This window comes from Myodes glareolus, chromosome 27, assembly GCF_982192425.1.
Source record: "Myodes glareolus chromosome 27, mMyoGla1.1, whole genome shotgun sequence".
NCBI lineage: Eukaryota > Metazoa > Chordata > Mammalia > Rodentia > Cricetidae > Myodes > Myodes glareolus.
In genome coordinates this window covers 34,384,064-34,404,484 of record NC_142052.1, presented here as the reverse complement: position 1 = coordinate 34,404,484, position 20,421 = coordinate 34,384,064, and the positions used below count along the sequence as shown (strand labels likewise).

The following is a 20,421-nucleotide window of genomic DNA, read 5'->3' as shown; positions in this document are numbered from 1 at the left end:
AAACTCTTAACAAACTATTGATAGGAATTAAAATTAGGATGCCCATATGGTAAAAATGCATGAAAAATCCCCAAGAAATTTTAAAAAAGTAACTATAGTGTGATCTATCAATTTCACCACTGTATCTCCATTGTATTGTTTACTATTACAACTAAAATTTAAATCAAATTTAGTGTCCATCACAAGATGAGTGAATAAATGAAATGAAATGTGCATATACAATATGATTATCATTCAGCTGTGAAAAATAGAACCCACAATTTGCAATAGTATGCATAAACTTGGAAGTCACTACGTTAAGTGAAATAAGCAGGCATGCAGAGACAAACATTATACTCCAGTATCTAAAAACAGCAGTTTTGTGCCGAGACTACCAGAGAACATGAGGCTATGCAGGGGAAATGGATAGGAAAGATAAAAGACACAAAATTACAAATAACAAGAAAGGATAAGTTTTGGCATTGGGCTGCACATAATTGCTACAATTAACAATAAAGTATGATATATAACGAATAGATAGAAGAATTAGCTTTGAATGTTCCAGTACAAGGAGCTGTGTTTGGAGAGATGGGGAGGTTCATTACATTGATTCAGCCATTACACATACATATTTATATGAAAACAACAAATTGCATCTCACAAATACATGTAATTACATACTACTTAGAAAAATAAAAGCAAGGTGGAATGGCACATGCCTGCAGTTCAGGTACTCCAGCAACAGAGGCAGAAGGATCACTCAGTCTCATGAGTTAGACACTAACAGAGGCGGCATCAGGATATCACATCTCAAAGAATAAGTGAGACAAAACCATCGCACAACTGTATGCTGTATAATGGAAACAAGGCTAAAATATAAATGAGATAGGCCTGTTGAAAGCAAAAGGCCATAAAAGGCATTATGTCAACACAGTAAGAAAATGGCAGGCTAGTTACATTAGGATTACAACTTCAGGGCAAAGAAAATCTACATTCCCATGTGGTGGTTTAAAAGAAAATGGACCCTAAAGGGAGTGACACTATTAGGAGGTGTATCCTTGTTGGAGTAGATGTGTCCTTGTTGGAGGAAGTGTCCCTGTGGAGGGGGGCTTTGAGGATTCATATATGTTCAAGCCATGCCCAGTGAGACAGTTCACTTCCTGTTGCCTTTGTATCAAGATGTAGAATTCTACAGCGCCATGTCTGCCCGCACTCCACCAAACTCCCAGCCACCATGTTCCCCACCATGATGACAATGGACTAAACTCTCAAATGGTAAGCCACCACCTTAATAGAGGAAAGTTAAATGCTTTCCTCTATAACAGCCCCATGCTCATGGTGTCTCTTCACAACAATAGAAACCCTAACTAAGATACTACGTTAGGATTGAAAAGGTCATCCACAAAGATCACATAGCAATGTGAAAGGCTTGTGTAACCATAGGACTTCAGTATATTTAAGGAAAGAAACCTTCATAGCTCAAAGAGAAAGACAAATCACAATTATAATCAAAGACTTCGAACCTCTCAACCATTGAAAAACTAGACAAAAGGCCCACAGCTATGCAATGTTTGAAGGATACAATGAATGAACAGAATCTACTCAATACAGTCAGGCTAATGATGAGGTTTTGTTCTGAGAAACGCTTGCTCTGCAGTTTTGTGGCTTGGTTAATGAACATCACAGATTAAGGTGCCTACAAAGTCATGAGATGATGCAGTCTTGTGGGAACTAGCACTGAGTGTGTGTTTGTCATTGACCAAGAAGACTCTTTTGGGCATATTCTTTCCTGTATATATATATATATATATATATATATATATATATATATATATATATATATATATATATATATATTCTCTATCCATGTGGTCACAGAATGTTTGTCAAGAGAGATTCTGTCAATGGGCTGTAAAAATTCCCCAATAGTTCAAAGAATTAAATTGATATATCATGTTTTCTTCAAATATAGTATAACCAAACTAGGAAACAGAAAAATAACAAGAAAAGTCTTAAACAAAAAATAAATAGTTTAACTGCATTAAACCAAATAAGAGAATAATGTATCAAAATAGGTAGACATTGCTAGGCCAGTGCTGACCCAGTAACCCCTACAGTTAAATGTGCCCACTTGAGAAGAGGGAAACACAGCCCGGAGAAGTCCAGCAGTGGGTCGCACACTCACATCTTTGGTGCCCTCTGAAAATCCAAGATTTTTTTAAAGTCCCCAAACAAGAAGATATATCAAAGACAAAAGTAGAAATTAAATTGAAAAAAAAAGTAAGAGTTGGTTGTTTCAAAAGGTCAATAAAATCAGCAAATCTATAGCAAAATTGACAAGGAGAACTGATAAGGAAAGAAACTGTAAGTCTCCAACCCCATGAGCATACAGGCCAAACCCCGAGTGTGTCTGCATCCTGATGTGCGCAAAATCATTGCTCACTCCGTGGAAGATACATGATTTGAACAGTCCTGTAATCAAAAAACCAAATCATCCCAAACAAAATATAGATAGCTTACATAATCTAGCTTTGTGGAAGTCTACCAAAGAACGAAGGAAGGTTGATAGGAATTCTACACACTATTCCCCAGAAAAGGAGAGGATAGGACTGAAACAAAGACAGTACAAAATAAAGACAGGCGACAACAAGAAAAAACAGAAGTCAAACAAACAAAAATCGGAAAAAGAACGGGAGGAAGAAGCCAAGTTCGAGCCAGTATCCTTCTACGTCAGTGGAACCCGGCTCTGATACAGTATTGCCGTGATGTGTGATGTGTCTACATCTGCACCTCTGGGGGGAGGGGGCTGGGCAAGGGGCACAAGGGATTCCTCTGTGTGCAGGTGGATGTGCATTTAAGTTGTTGCAATACAAAAAGTTTCACTTTTCAGTAGGATGGTGATAGCACAGAGGCAGGGGGATCTTTATGAGTTCTGGTCTACAGAGTGAGTTCCAGGACAGCCAGGACTACACAGAGAATTCCTGTCTCAAACAACAACAACAATAAAAGTTTCACTTTTCAAAAGTCTTCAAAAGTATACAACAAAAGCAAATTTATTCTTCCTGGAAATTTTGTAGTATGTAATACAAAATAGGCATTTTATTGTTTGTTTTATATTCTGTGTGTTCAGATATAGATATTAATAAAAATAATCTGAGGGTGTAATGTGATATGTCTATAATCTAGTACCCAGCTGAGGCAGGAGAACCGAAAATTCCAGGTTAGCAAATTCAAGACTCTGTCTCAAATCAGAAGGCAAGAACAACCAAAAGGCTACAGTTACCAACTGGAGACAATACATGAATAAAACAGTAATTTTAGAAACTTCCAGATGACTAGGTGGGCAAAATGCCTGGCGCACGAACACAAGTGCCTGCGTGGAGCTACCCGCATCCAAGCAAAAGCCAGGTGCAGCAAGTGAGCTTGCCATCTCAGTCCTGGGGAGGCTGACACAGGAGGGGCCCCAGGAGCTGGGCAACCAGTCTAGCCAAAGTGGGGAGCTCCAGGTTCAGTGAAAAACCCTCTCTCCAAAGTAGGACGGACTTGCACCAGATCAGGCCAGCAAAATCCTAGGAGGGGCTGGGAAGGGGTTCATGCAGCTCTGCCCGTCTTTAAGGACCTTTGGGCTGCTAGTGAGGGACAGTCGTTTTATTCCCGGATGCAGACCCTGCGAGACTTACCTTGCCCCAGTTCATGCGCATCCAGGCAGCACTAAATGGATTCAGCAGGTTTAGAGACAGAGACACTCAGAGCACACAGCCATGGTTGAGATGGGAAAGTAAGGGGGCGGAGCAAAATTGGAAGGGAAGGAGTGGGAATGCACTTGATCAAACACCATTATATGGTTTGACTATTAAGTCTGAATATTAAGTCCCGTGTAGTACGAATAATAAAACCCAGAGACAGATTCTGGGGTTCAAGCTGAAGATCAGAAAATCACAACAGCCAAGCCACTAGGGAGTTCTTCTACCAAGGCTCAGACAAGGACGATCCTGTCCTCGGAGTGACTGCAGACTGCAATGCTCTCCACCCAACCTCAGACTGTACCTGAGACGCTGAGTTCCTGTCTCCTCCCGTCTTATATTCCTCTCTAGTGCTGGGATTAAAGGTGTGCACCACCACCACCCGGTCTCTATGGCCAACTAGTGTGGCTGCTGGGACTAAAGGTGTGTGCCACCACTGCCTGGCCTGTATAACTGACTAATGTGGCTAGCTTTGCACTCTGGTCTTCAGGCAAGCTTCATTTATTAACACAAATAAAATATCACTATAGTGCATCATTTTGTAAGTGAAGTGGAGGGAGACAGGAGACACCCAGTGCTGATTTCTGCCTTCCAAAGACACGTGCATACAGGTACACACCCCTGCAACACACACACAAGCACATGCACACAAATACACACACATATAACACAATTTAAAAAATAGTAATGCCGAGAAAAAACTATTAATTGCTGATTAACTTTAGCAGAAATATTATGGAACTGTTTTCATTTTAAAACTAAATAATACTTTAAAGTTCTCACAATAGTTCCTGCAAATAAGATGTTTTCTACCCCTATGCTATTTCATGGAGTTTGCATGTAAGAACATTTTCCCTCCAGAGGAGTATCTCATAATGGACTTGTATTAAATTTCCTCCAGCAGTACTTCATGACATTGTTGATCCCAGTTAATCCTAAAAGCATCTCGTCAGTGTCAGGGAAACTACATGGCAGGAAGCAGATGCTGGAGCTGGGCATCTTGGGCCCTCCACAAAAATGACTAGCTAGGCGGTTTTAGATTTTTAGTTTGGGCTTTTGTTTGTTTGTCTTTGCTTTCTGAAGAAAAAAAATCGAGCACACATGAACTTTATGCAGCAGTTTAATTAGCTGAGTATATTCAAGTCTCAGTTCTTTTCCTATTTCACACATGAGAAAAGAAATACTGATGCAGTTAGCAGTAATACCCTATGGAAGACAATCATTTCAAGAACAAATTTCAGCAATAACTAATATTTCTAAGTGAAGGCATAAACAAAACAGCAGGGACTAGGTAAACGGAACATGATGTTGCTCTTCGAGATCTCTTGAAGCAAAGAGCATTTGTTCTGAGGCCGAAGGATAGCAGGATCGTGGGTCACCCCCACAAAGTGCCCTCAGGGGAAAGGAGACAGTCTCAGCAGGGCGTTTCAGGTGTTTGCTCGAAGGGTCCCTGTGCCCGCCCCTGTGTGGGGGGCACTCCAGCGGGGCTGAGCTGTGTGATCAGAGACGGAGCTCTGGAGGTCTTACTGTTCCCTGTACTTTACTTTTACGCAATTCTATCTAATGGTGTACTAACCATGCTGGGGTGCAGAGAGTGGGTAAAACCAGGACACTGCCCATTCTACAGCAAGTTCATGCTAACTGGAACGACAGACAGAACGCTCAGTTGTTAAGAAAAAGAATTCTAAGTTTCAAATGCCCTGGTCAGACCCAAGCATCACTACCTCCTAGAGTTAAGGCATTGGCCAACTTGCTTCATGTCTCCTGGCTTGAAATTCCTCAGCTAAAAATGAGACCAAGAGTATTATAATGCAATTAGCATGTTTTATAAACTAAAACTCACATATTAAAAGCAAATTTAAGTATTAATAATTTCAGATAATGCAAATGATCTTTAAAATTGTTTATAAACTGCTAATTACATGAGATTTTAAATAGATTCTGGGACAAGGTGAAATGATGAGAATTGAAGCATAATTAAATCACAAGGAGGTTATTATAAATTTTATTTATATTATAAATTTATACTATAAATCAAAAAGTTGCATGGTGTACTGCCTGAGTGAAGTCACTGTTCTATAGAAAATGCTAGACATGTTGGTTCAAAAATACTTAATGAGACTCACTTCCTTTTCAACTCCCTGATCGAAACTTTCAACAATAAAATTTAAGTTACCACATCAAAACTTACTTTATATTCATGAACAAATTAATAACAATTTAAGGCACATTAAATATTATTTGTCAAAGAACGTTCATTTACAAATGTATTTTTAAGAATCTCCCATGCAGGAATTCTTCCCGATGTTCAAGTCACTTGTCCTGAGAAATGACTTTGTATAAATAAACCACAGGGTAAGGCACTTCGAGATGAAATATTATTTCCTAAAATTTTAGAAGACTTGGGCCTGGGAAGAAGAAATTAACTAAGCACTGCTATAATTGCCACGACAGCTGCAGAGCCAATACTTAATCACTATCCTGTGAGACGGTCAGTAGGGAGAAGCAGGATTAACATATTGCCTTAAACATTCCAGTGCGTTCTGCATCTGTTTACTGACAATAAAAGACAGCTGTTCCAAACGATGCCCGCTAACAGGTGTAACGTGCCGGCCTGGCACTTTACGCCCAAGTTGCCCCTCATTTCCTTTTGGAATACGCTAAAATTATCCTGGAAGCCACAGGGACCAGTACCATAAAGGGTTTCCATCTTAATTTTGATGATTCTCGTCATTAAGTAAGAGGAGTTTCTTGCTCTGTGAATCCAACAACTTTTGAAACCAACACTAGAGATCCTGAACGAATTATAATTACTCCAGATGTTTTCCATAAAAAATGGTATCTTTAGCAAATGTTATATCTCAAATTCACTGCAAAGAGTATCAAACTTATGAAGGAAGAAGTGTATCAAATTCACTACGCTTAAAAAATATAAATAAAGTTTGAGCTGGTAATTTATTGTGACATAGTACTTCAGTTAATTTCCAGCCATACATATTTAAACCAAGAGTAACACGAGGAAATAAGTTATCAACAATCACTCACCTTATGCATAAAAATAACCACATATTGTGAATATCATACATGTAACTTATACAAATGTTTTAAAAACACTGTTACAATACTATATTAAAATCTTGTTAAAATGGTCTCAGCCAAAAAAGCAACTCCATTCTATTCTACTATACAGTAAATATGGATTGCAACTTTTTATTTATAAATTACAGCAGTGGCATTATGTACAAACCAACGTCAATGAAAAGATTAAAGAACGGATGATAAACAGAAGCTGAGATATTTAGTTTGGGTCTTCTATTGAAGAGAAGATGCAGGGCGCAGTCACAGGAATCGGAAACGCTCCAAACGTCTTCTCTTCTTTTCCTACAGTTAGGACATCAGTCAAGTTAGTTTTAGAAAAGAGTGCGGTATGGACATTCATGGGGTCATGTGAGTTATGTCCATGTTGGCTACATACATGGGTAAAATATGCAACCTTTTAAAAGGTTTTGCCGAAACTAAATTGCCCAAAGCATTCTGATTCCAGCAGCAGCTGATGGACAAATGATATCGTTAAAGTCAGGGCTTCAGGTTGCCCAGGCTGGCCTTGAACTCACTATTTAGCCTAGAGTGACCTTGAACTTCTGATTCTTCCCAGTTCTGGAAACACACTAGGCTGATGTGGTTGCTGAGGACTGAGCCTAGGTTCACAACTGCTATAGAAAACAGTTTGCTCTCAGCCTCATCCCGTCCTAAGTTTAGATAAAATGTTGCATGCTGCATCTGTGTGGGTTCTTCTGGAAGTCAATTACCATCCATGCAAGCTCTTACTTTGCTCTTTAAGGTATAAACAAATACCTTGTCTGTTCGGAGGTGAGAGGGGGCCCTGGAGATTGAACACAGAGCCTAGTGTATACCACGCTCCACCACTGTCACCCTTAGCCCCCAAGGCTTAAGTTCTAAAAAGCTTTTAACATGGAACAGTCAAGAACAGTAGTGTTGACGGTTTGTTTTGAGCCAGTTCTGTTATGCAGACGAGATAGCCTGGAACTCACTATGCAGCCCGTGATGGCTTTCCACCTGCCTTAGCCTTCCGAGCACGGAGATCACAGCAGTGTACCGTGCTACATGGCCTCTGAAGTTGATCCCCTGTCTGAAATGCTGTTGATAACGATGCTTAACATTAGTGTGTGACCTTAGAAATACATCGTAGATGATGGGCGTGTTCTGATGAATAAATTCAACTAATATTACGTAGCAACACAAAATCCTGTGGTACAAAATTCAGGAATTATTCATACTTCAGAAACCCCTTGAAAAAAATTAAATACTTTAGGTCATATTTACCCAAAATATCTTAATTTTATAATTTCTCACTACCATATATTAGAATATTTATCAATAAAAAATGTTTATATTCACCTCTTGGAACTTCCATCAGTCCTGGCTGCTGCCCACTATTTCCCAGAGACCCTTGAGCCACACAACATGGTACAATAAGACCTCTGCCCCTCCCTGCTCCTCTCAGCTCACATCCCCAGACTCTCACCCCAATCTCTGCCTGCCACCTGCTGCCATTTTCAGACTTTGCAGAGGTCCCACGCAGCTGGTTAGAAGCCCTTGCTCTATCCCTCTCTGCCCTTCCTTCGGGATTTTCATCTAGCGGAAGGACTGACTGGATGGTCCTAGGACCCATCTAAACACCATCTGTCCCTCTGAGACAAAACTCCTATCAAAAGCCACAGCTATAGTCTAACTCCAGAACCCTGGTCTCGTAATAAAAACACATAATACAAAAGAAAGACTAAAACCAACTAAGGCAGGATGTTGTTTCCTCAAATTATCAATTCCATAGTAATTGTCTCTATGAAAACAACAAGATAAAGAATTCAAAAAAACAATTATAAACTAGTTGAAAGAGCAACAAGCTTAAAAGAGAGAGGAATAAACTCCTGATTGAAGCCCAAGAAAACACAAACAAAAACCTACATGAAGTGAGGAGAAACCGTGAAATGTGCACTCGCTAGTTTTATGTCAACTTGACACAAGCTAGAGTCCATTAGAGAGCAGGAAACACCAATAAAGAAAATGCCCCTGAAAAATTCGACTGAATGGTATTTACTTAATTAGTGATTTTGGGGGGAGAGTTCATTTTGGGCAGTGTCATCCCTGGACTGGTGATTCTGGGTTCCATGAGAAAGCAGGCTGAGCAAGCAATGGGGAGCAAGCCAGTGAGCAGCATGCCTGCATGGCCTCTGCATCAGTGCCTGCCTTCAGGTTCCTGCCCTGGATGAGCTTCTGCCCTCGCTGCTTTGATATGGAACTGTGAGTGAAATGAACCCTTTCCTCCCCAGGTTGTTTTGGTCATGGTGTTTCATCACAGCAATAGAAACCTTAGCTAAGACAATATGAAATAAAAATTCAATAAAGAGATAGAAATACTGAAGAAAATTAAAATGAAGACGAAGGAGAGGAATTCAGTAAGCCTAAGAAATAGCTCAGCAATAAGGTTCACAAAGAAGAAGAATTATATAGAAATAGAGCAATAGGGTTTGACAACAAGATAGAGGAATTTAATCAATCAAAGAAAATGATAATAAAAAAATATGAGTGGAGTATTAAGCATGTTTGGGACATCAGGAAGAGTCTAAATCTGCAAACTGTGGGCATAGAGGAATTCCAGGCAAAGTCATATAGAGTATTTTCAATAAAATCATAGAAGAAAGTTTCCTGAATCTATGAAAAGATATGCTTACTTATATAAAAAGCACACAGAAAACAAAAAAAATTATTATATCATAGTTAAAACACATAGCATACAGAGAAAAAGAAGACAGGGTGCTGACCTAGATTACTTTACCTAAAAAAAAAAGACCTATGATTCATAACTGAATGAAAAAGGAAAACCTCCCACAATCACAATGCACTAAAAAATATAAGCCCAATCTCGTCAGTCTTATAGGAAATTCTGGAAGGACTATTTGACCTGAAAGATGACTGTGTCCAAGATGTCATAGGGAAATATATATATATTGCTAGGGTACATGTTTTTGCAAAGTAAGACAAAGAAAAAAAGCAACAGAAATAAACAAATGAGCAATCCACATACTTCAATAAGATTTCAGAAGCATAAGATTTCATAGCGTCAATTATCCAATCAAAAAACAAAGGTTAGTTAATTTGATTAGAAAACAGGATCCATCGATTTCCTGTCTACAAAGACACACTTTGCTTCCAAGGACAGATACTGCCTTCAAATGACAGAAAGGGGAAGAAGCATTGCAAGGAGATAGGAGGAGGGCATCAGGAGATGTCACTACTTCAATATCTGACAAATCAGAATTCACGCCAAACAATTCCGAGGAGAGAAAGATAATGGCTTCATTCTGATCCACTGAGTAGAGATTTTCATTTGAAAGCCTCTAAACTTGGGCACACTCAATTTCATACAATGGCTAATACCAGAATTAAGTCAATGACTCCCACGTGATTATAGTAGGTAACTTCAGTGCCCTCCTTATACCAAGGCAGTGGCCACCCAGATAAAAACAGAAATACTGGAGGTGAACGACACCAGAGAGCAACTGGACTCAATGGACAGCCACAGAACATTCCCCCCAAATGCTACAGAACACAGTTCCCCTCAGCAGTACACAAATTTACTTGAAAATGGAAGGCAAAGTAGGAAAGAAATAAAGCCTCAGTGAGTACAGAAAAGATAAAAATCTTCCTGCATTCTAAGAGAAAACCAGGAAATCCAAACTCAAGCGATTTAACACACTTGCGCTACTGAGTGATGAAAGGTTCAAGAAGTAAATATTCCTAGAATTAAATAAAAATTAAAAACAAACAAATCAAAACCTAGGGGACATAATGAGCGCAGTGCTGAGAAGAAAGTTGATGTGTGCAATTGCCTATACTACAGACATCACAGATAGCACATCAATAACTTAATGATGAACCTCAAGGCGCTGGAAAGATCCAAATTTATCCAAAAAATCCAAAGCAAATCCAAAGTTACCAGAGAGAAGAAATAACTAAAATTAGAGCAGAAATTAACAAAATAATTTTTAAACTATAAAAAGAACCAGTGAAATAATGAGTTGGTTTTTTGAAAATACAAAGCTGACAAACCACTAGCCAAATTAAACAAAATAAAATGAGAGGAAGGCCAAATAAGACTAGATTTGAAATGAAGCCATTACAACAGACACCTTAAAAGCCTACATAGCTTACCAAATTTGAAAAGCTAAAAAAAAAAGATGAATATGCATATGACCAACCAAAGTTAAACGAAGGTGAAATAATTCATATAAACAAACCTAAAACATGCCACAAGACAGAATCAGTAATTAAAATTTTCTCAAATAGATTGGATTCATTACAGAATTCTACAAGATCTTTGAAGAAGAATTAAAAACCAATGCTTCTCAAAATATTCCATAAAAACAGTAAAGTAAGACATGTTTCCAAAATATTTCTATGAGGCATACATTGTAATGTTAGCAAAACCAGACACAGGTACACACAAAAAGAAGTAATTTATAGACCAATTTCCAGAATGAATGTATATGGAAAATTTCTGAATAAGCACTTGAACACTGAATAACTTCAATACCGCATCAAAAATATAATCTGTAAAGGTTAAGTTGACTTCATTTCAAACATACAGGGACAATTGAGACAATTCAACACATTGAAGTCAATAATATAATTCATCAAATAAATGACCCTGTGGACAGAAATCACAGAATCAGCTCAATTTAGTTGCAGAAACGGTCTTTGACAAACCCAACATCATTCTGTAACAAAACTCTTAAGAGATCTGAAATGAAGGGGGCATACTTCAACATAATAAGGGTAATATATGACAAATCCCTAGCCAAATACAGAAAAACTTGAAGCAATCCCACTAAAATCAGGGACAAGATAAGGATGTCCACTAATCCCATTTTTTCTTTACTATAATGCTTGGAGCACTAGCTGGAGAAATAAAATCAGGGAAGGAAATTAAAAAGATACAAATAAGAAAAGTAGAAGTCAAATTATCCCTATTTCAGATGATATTATACATAAGAATTCCCAAAAATTCCAAAAAAAAAGCTCCTGGCACAAAACACCCAGGAAATCTGTAACATTATGGACAGACCACATTTAAAAATATTAGGAATAGGGTTTTGAGAGATAGCTCAGTGGTTAAGAGCACTGGGTGTACTTCCAGAGGTTCTGAATTCAATTCCCAGAAACCACGTGATGGTTCATAATTATCTTTAGTGGAATCTGAGAGCCTGTTCTGGTATAAAGTTGTACATGTAGATAGCACTCAAGCACATTAAATACATACATACATACATCTTAGAATATCCTTTAAAAAGAATGATAGGAATAGAGAAAGGAGAAAAACACAGGTCAAAGGCAAAGAAAATATTTAAACAATATCATAAAAGAAAATTCCTCTAACCTAAAGAAAGAGATGCCCACCAAAGTACAAGAAGCAACTGGGCAGTGGTAGTACACACCTTTAATCCCAGCACTCAGGAGTAGTGGCAGATGGATCTCTGTGAGTTTGAGGTCAGCCTGGTCTACAGAGCAAGTTCCAGGACAGCAAAAATTGTTACACAGAGAAACCCTGTTTTGAAAAACCAAAGTAAAAGAGGCATACAAAGCACCAAATAGACTGGACTAGAAATGAAATTCCCCTTGACACCTAATAATCAAACCACTAGATGTACCAGAAAAAAAAAATTAAAAGCTGCAATGAAAAAAATTACCAAGAAACATATAAAGACAGACCTATTAGAATAATAAATGACTTCTCAGTGGAGACTCTAAGAGCCTTATAGATATGCTACAGATATCACATAGATAAGAAATCACAGATGCCAGCCCAGACTATTATGCCCAGCAAAACTTTGAATCACAATAGATGAGGAAAATAAGATATTCCATGATAAAATCAAACGTAACTAATAGCTATCTACAAATCCAGTCCTATAGAGGGTGCTAGAAGGAAAACTCCAACATAAAGTGGTTAACTACATTCAAGAAAACACAAAGAAAAACTAATTCCAGACCAGTAAATCAAAAGAGAAACACACACACACACAAACACACACACACACACCACCACCACCACCACCACCACCACAACCAACAACAACAACAGCAACAAAATAACCAGAATTAACAAACAACTCTCGTTGATATCTCCAAACATTAATGGCTTAAATTTCCCCAATAAAAAGACACAGACTAATAAATTAGACTAAGAAATGGAATCCATCTTTCTGCTGCATTCAAGAAACACGCCATAACTTTGAGATAAAAGGATGGAAAAGATATTCCAAAAAAAAAAAATGGACCTAAGAAGCAAGCTGGTGTATTGTTTTTAATATCTGGCAAATTAGATTTCAAACCAAAACTAATCAAAAGAGATAGGGAAGGACACTATAAACTCATGAAAGGAAATCCACCTGAAGGACATTTTAGTCCTTAATATCTATTCCCAAAACACAAGGGCACCCAAGTTCATGAAAGAAATACTATTCCAGCTTAAATCACATATTGATCTTCACATACTGACAATGGGAGACTTCAATACCCCACTCTCACCAGGGGACAGGTGATGCAGGCACAAACTAAACAGAACTGGTGACGCCAAATGACATTATAAACCAAATGGACATAACAGATATTTACAGAACAGTTCATTGAAACAGAAAAAAAATACACCTCTTTCTCGGCATGTTATGGAATTTTGTCCACAATTAACTACATACTCAGACTCAAAGCAAGTCTTAACAGATGCATGAAATTTGAAATAACACCCTGCTTCCTATCAGACCACCACAGATTAAAGCTGGATTTCAACAACAACAGAAAGCTTACAAACTCACGGAAACTGAACTACAAAATGAAAAACTGGTCAAGACAAAAACTAAGAAAAAATGAAGGACTTTCTAGAACTGAATGAAAATGAATGTAAAATGTACCCAAACTTTCAGGGACACAATGAAGGAGATTCTTAGGAGCAAGTTCATAAGCCAAAGTGTCTACATTTCATAAAAGGAAAAATCTTGTACTAGTAACTTAACAGCACACCTAAAAGCTACAGAGCCAAAACAAGCAAGCACACTGAAAGATAGATATCAAGAAATATGTACATAACGTAACAACAAACAATACAAAAGGCTCAATGAAACAGAGTTGATTCTTTGATAAAATCAATCAAGATTGACAAATGCTTACCCAAATTAACTAAAAGGTGCAGAGACAACATCCAAGTTCAGAAAACAGGGCATAACAACGGACAGCAAGGAAATCCAGAGAATCATAAACTCATGCATTAAAACCTATACTTACAAGGTTAAGAAATCTAAAAGAAATGGACAGTTTTTTTTAATACATTCCACTTACCAAAGTTAAATCAAGATCAAATAAGCAATTTAAACAAACCTATAACCCCTAATAAAATAGAAGCAATCATTAAAAGCCCCCCATCCCCACTGAAAAAGAGCTCAGAACCAAATAGTTTTAGTGTAGACTTTCAACAAGAGTTAATGCCAATACTCCACAAATTATTCCACAAAACAGAAACAGAAGGAAAATTGCCCAATTCATTTTATGAGGCCAGTTACTCTGACACCCAAACCACATAAAGACCTAACAAAGAAAGAATGACAAAGCAATTTGACTCATAAACACAGATGCAAAAGTTCTCAAAAGATAGTTTCAGACTGAATCAAGAACACATCAAAAAGATCATCCGCCAAGATTAGGTTTGCTTCACCCCAGAGACGCCGGGATGGTTCAACATACATCAATTAACAAATGCAATCTGCTATATAAACAGACTGAAAGACAAAATCCACATGATTGTCTCATTAGATGAAGAATTTGACAAAATTCAATACTCCTTTATAATAAAAACTTTGGAGAGATTAGAGATGCAAGGGGGCATACCTAAACATAATAAAGGCAACTTATAGGAAGCATGTAGCTAGCATCTACTTAACAGGAGAGAAACCCAAAGCAATTTCACTAAACCCAGGAACAAAACAAGGTTCTGCACTCTCTCCTTATTTATTCAATATCGCACTTAAAGTCTTAGAGCAATAAGACAGTGAAGGAGATCTGTAGGATACAGGTTGGAAAGGAAGAAGTAAAAGTATCTTTATTTGCAGGTTTTGTGGCTTTATATATAAAAGAGCCTAAGAACATCACTCGGAAATTTCTGCAGCTGATCAAAGTATCAGAACACAAAATTAACACACAAAAATCAGCCCTCCTACATATAAAAGACAAACAAAAACTGCTAAAAAAAAAATCAGGGAAACAACACCTTTCACAATAGCCTCAAATAATATCAAATATCATGGGTTAACTCTGGCCAAGCAAGTGAAAGACTTGTACAGAAAAAAAAAATTAAGACATTGAAGAAATGAATTGAATAAAATATCAGAAGATGGAAAGGTCTCCCATGCTCATGGGTCAGTAAGATTAATATAGTAAAAATGGCCATCCTGCCAAAAGCAGCCTACAGATTCAATACAACACTCATCAGAATTCCAACACAGTTCTTAACAGAAAGCTTTGTATGTGTATTATCAGGTTCTCTAGAGTAACAGAGTTTATAGATTCATATATATACATACATACACACACACACACACATATGGGATTGATTAGATGACTTACAGGCTAGTCTAACAATGGCTTGCTATGAACAGAAAGTTCAAGAATCCAATAGTTTCTCAGTCCATGAAGCTGGCTGACTCAGCTGGTAATCCTGAAGAAATAGGCTCTAAGGACAGTACAGGGATGGACTTGCCAGCAAGGTGAGGGCAAGCCGACATAGAGCAAACGCTTCCTTCCTCCATATCTCTGTGTAGGCTTCCAGCAGAAAGACGGCCCAGAACAGCCATCCCAAGTCAACCCCTGGTCAGCTTGACACACATCCTATCTCCTTATGTTGTGACTAATTTCCAAATGGAAATAATAACCAGGTCATAATAACGCCTAAACATGATATAACTGTCCCACATATAATCGCAAATGCATTATATATTTAAACAGGTCATAATTAAGCCTAACAGGATATAACTGTCCCTCATATAACTGTAAATGCAGTATAAATTTAGAATAGGTAGCAATGTCTCTTGAGGGACATTCTCTTATTCTCTTAGTATCTCAAATTTAAGTATAATAACTATTTATATTCTCCTAACTGATGTTACATAACATGATAAATTGAGGAAAGAAACCCAAATATCTATGGAAACACACTTTTACAAAATTAGGTCAGCAACACTAAGGTCAATTATGATCCCCATTTCTGCAACTGGTCACGAGGACCTAGTGGTCTGTATAGCTAACTTCCTCTACTACGCATTCTGTCTGTCCTTCCTCTCAGCCAGCAACTCAGTCTTGGCTCTTTTCCAGGAGGAGTTGGCCTTTTAAAAGACTGTGGGTCCCTCTAGGGAAGAACTGGAGAAAGGAAAACTCAGGTGTTTTATCAAAGTCCTTCCTCAGAGGAACCTGGCCACCCCTGCATTCAAGGGATTCCACGTCTGCATACTGGCTCAAGTCTGAAATTGACTCACTGGCTGAGACTGCTGTTTGCCACTACACAATGCAGCCTTTCTTTTATCTGTTTGAGAATTTTTCTGCTTACACAGATCAAACAAAATTTCGTCATTTTCATGCCTGGGAACATCATGCTTGATTAGCCAATGCCAAAGGCCCATATGAGTCTTGCCACTATAAAATTCACTTTGCCTGTGCTGACCATTACGGGTTAGGCCATTATGAGCACTGCTTTACCTACGCCGACCATCAGGATAACTATGATCACCTTGTCTTTGGTGATTCACTGCTGCCTCCTGGCCCCTGCTACCTCAGGACCCAATTTAACCCATTGCATCCAATTCATCCAATCTCAATTACAGCAGCGTCTCCAACCCCGAGGTCTGGCACAAGGAAAAGGTGACAACAAAGCTCCTTGAATGTGCTCGGGTCCCCACCATCCCGACCAGTTTGCATTTTATAGGATTAGTGAAGGGCACGTCTTCTGGGCTCCCCATTGTAGGAATTGGGTTTTACACAGCATACACACTCTAGCATTGTGATTTTCCTGAACCTTAAAAAAAAATCTCCATCAATACTATATGATACAAGGGCTCTCAGGCATCTCCAACGCCTTTTGAGTAAGCCATCTTTTGACAAATGTTTCAGCCAACCATTCACCTAAACTTTTGACACATCTTTTTAACTGTGCGATATTTCATATTAAACTTAGAATCTCCACTCAATAAACCAATCGCCCACATCAATAAACTCAGCCTGATCCGGTTTTATGTTCCTCCCACCATTATCCACAAGCCCCGCCCACACATTTTCACCAGATTCTTGCTTAAATGGATGAGCAAACTCATGTAACTTTCCAGCAGTGCAGCGCTGACCCTTGTCATAGGCTCCGCTTTCTACCTCCCCACTAGGAACCTGCTTAGCCTTAAGTCTGGTTGCAGGTCCAGAGGCAGCTAACTATTGGTGGGTCCTGAGAGATGTCAGTACTGTTTTGCCTGACATTTCCTTCAGAGAAATTCACTGCTGGTTTGTGTAGAGGACAATGAAGGGTTAATTTCTTCAGTCAATATTTCAAGAGCAGTGGTCAATAATTAGAGAAAAACCACTAATGTGGAAAGCAATTAAAAAATTGGAATTGACCTCTGGCCTCCTCATGCAAGCCCCACACACGAATGTACATCGTCATACACATGAACACATGAAAACAGACATGAGCATATATACGTGTAAACGCATGCACACAATAAAGAAACAAAAAATTTTGCAATATTCTGAACCATAAACAAAACCCACAAAGAAATGACAGTATTTGTGATACGAGGCTGCAGCCATTATATGGTTTTCAGAGCCACACTTCCTGCCCCAAAGGCATCCTTTAGGAAAGAAGATGCTCAAACCATGACGATTTTATGTAACTTTAGTTCTTAATTTTGTTCTAAGGTAACGTACAGGGCTCTTTCACTTTTATGTGTGTATAAATTTAGCCAATTCATTATACAAATTACCTATTTTATAATTTAATTTAATTTAGTTGCCTATTTTTATAATTACAAAGGTAAAATACTTGACTCCTCAACTTCACATGCTAAATTACTGAAATTACAAGGTTTTTATTATGAAGTTCTATTCAGAAAATGTAAGAATAAAGAATATTTTAAAGACAGAAAGCTAATCTAATCATAAACCAAGCAAATATAGATTTTTTTATATTTAACCTCCCCTACACAAATCATTTTTACAACTTAAAACAGTCTAGATTTGTCTAATGTAAACTTACTACTATTAAATCAATAGCTATTTATCAAATAAGTATAATAATAAAAAATATATACCAATACTCATTAAAGAATATCAATTCATTTTTTGTACATTAAATTTTATGGCTTACCATATCGGCATTTTCTTTGCCTAAAAGACAAAATTTCACAAATCTTAAAACAAAAACATCAAAAGCTATAGCTACAATATTTTTTTAAATGTACATACAACGTAAAATGATGTAAACTAGTTATCGAAAACATAAAACTTGGAAGGAAGTAAAAGTGTAGTTAGTTATGGAAATATAGTTCAGTTTGGGGCACTTTAAAATAGATTGTTACAGTGGACGACCAGGGGCAATGTGACGCTGCAGAGTTTGGGGCCTACCCAAACCTATGCGACACAATGAAGGAGGTTCTAAGAGGCAACTTCATAGCACTAAGTTCCTACATACAAAATGGAGAGATCTTGTATTTGTAACTCAATGGCACACCTAAAAGGTCTAGAACGAAAAGGAGAAATAATGCCCCAAATGAATAGATGGCAAGCAATAATCAAACTCAGCGTTGAAATAAAAATCAGAAACAACAAACAAATATGCAAAGAATCAGTGAGAGAAAGAGCTGATTCTTTGAGAAAATCAGTAAGACTGACAAACCCTGAGCCAAACTCAGCTACGGTGGAAGGAGGAAATCCAGATTAGAGGGCTCAGAACAACAGACACCGAGGAAATTCACAGAATCCTAAGGACATACTTTAGAAACCTGTGGTCCGCCAAATTGGAAAATCTAACAGAAATGGGTACTTTTCCTGATAGATGCCATTGACCGAAGCTAAATCCAGATAAACAAAATCAGCAGATCTATGACCCCCAGTGGAGTGAAGCAGTAATTAAAAGTCTCCTAAGCAAAACTGATCAGGGTCAGATGGTTTCAGCATAAAATTCGACCAGACTTTCAAAGAACAATTACTGCCAATACTCACACATGACTCCACAAAATAGAAACAGAAAGAATGCTGCTTGATTCTTTTTATGAAGCTATACTCACCCTGATACCTAATCACAAAAAGAGGATTACAAACCAGTTTCCTATATTAATACCAATGCAAAAATTACTAATAAAATACTTGCAAACTGAATCCAGGGACATATCGAAAAGATCATCTGTCATAGTCAAGTGGGCTTCCTCACACAGACGCAGGGATGGGTCAACATACCTCAACTGATAAGCGTAATTCAACAAATAAACAAACTGAAAGACAAAAACCACATGATCATGTATAAAAGCCCTTAGATAAAAATCAAGTGCTCCTTCATAATAAAAGTCCTGGAGAGAATCGGAACACAGGGACACACTTCAGCATAACAAGGGTGAATTACAGCAAGTCCACATCCAACATCAACTTAAGTGGCGAGGAACTCAAAGCATTTCCACTAAAGTGAGGAATAAGACCAGGCTGCCCACTCTTTCCTTATTTATTCATATAGAATATTCACTGTATTTATTTATATAGTACTTTATGATATATAGGACTTGAACTCTTAGCTAGAGCAATAAGACAGCCAAGGATACCAAGAGGATGTAAATTGAAGAGGGAAAAGTAAAAGCATCTTTATTTGTAGATGACATGGCTTTATATATAAAAGACCTGAAGAACGACATGAGGAGACTTCTCCAGCTGATTTGTACTTTAATCAAAGAAGCAGAACACAAAATTAACACATAAAAATAAGTAACCCTGCTATATACAAATGACTAGCATGCTGCAAAAGAAATCAGGGAAACACCTTTTACAATGCCTCAAACCTCAAATAACATCAAATATATTGGGTTAACTCTGGCCAAGGACATAAAAGACTTATATGGGAAAAAAAAACCCTTAAAACACTAAAAAAAAGAAATTGAAGAAGAGATGAGAAGATGGGAATCTCTCCCATGCTCATTAATTAGTAGAATTAATACAGCAACATGGCCATCCTACCAAAGGCAATCTACAGATTCAATGCAATTCCCATCAGAATTCCAACAAATTCTTCACAGACCCTGGAAGGACAATTCTCAGCTTCATATGGAAAAACAGAAGAACCATGATAGCTAAAAACAACTCTGAATAATAAAAGAACTGCTGGCAGTATCACCATCCTCAACCTCCGATTATACTACAGAGCTATAGTAATGAAAACAGAATGGTATTAGATAAAAACAGACACATTGATTAATGGAGTCAAACTGAAGGACCAGATATGAGAGATATGAGTCCACACACCTATGGACACAGAATTTTTTGCAGTGAAACCAGAAATACACAAATGGTGCTGGTCAACGTGAGGGCTACACATGGAAGAAGGCAAATAAAT

General features: G+C 37.8%; 1 protein-coding gene across 2 annotated transcripts in view; it reads right to left on the bottom strand.

Moving 5' to 3' along the window:
* Window positions 1-6,658: 6,658 nt before the first annotated feature.
* The window catches only part of LOC146889373 (uncharacterized), a 32,737-nt gene continuing 18,974 nt past the window's right edge, over window positions 6,659-20,421 (bottom strand). The window contains exons 8-9 of one of the 2 annotated variants that reach the window (XM_087902345.1): window positions 18,193-18,212; window positions 6,659-7,103 (exon numbers count right to left, since the gene is read on the bottom strand). In XM_087902345.1, coding sequence (XP_087758471.1) covers window positions 7,062-7,103; window positions 18,193-18,212 — 62 coding nt within the window. In that variant the 3' untranslated portion in view covers window positions 6,659-7,061. The remainder of the gene's footprint in view (window positions 7,104-18,192; window positions 18,213-20,421) is intronic. The other variant, XM_087902344.1, reaches the window with a different exon arrangement.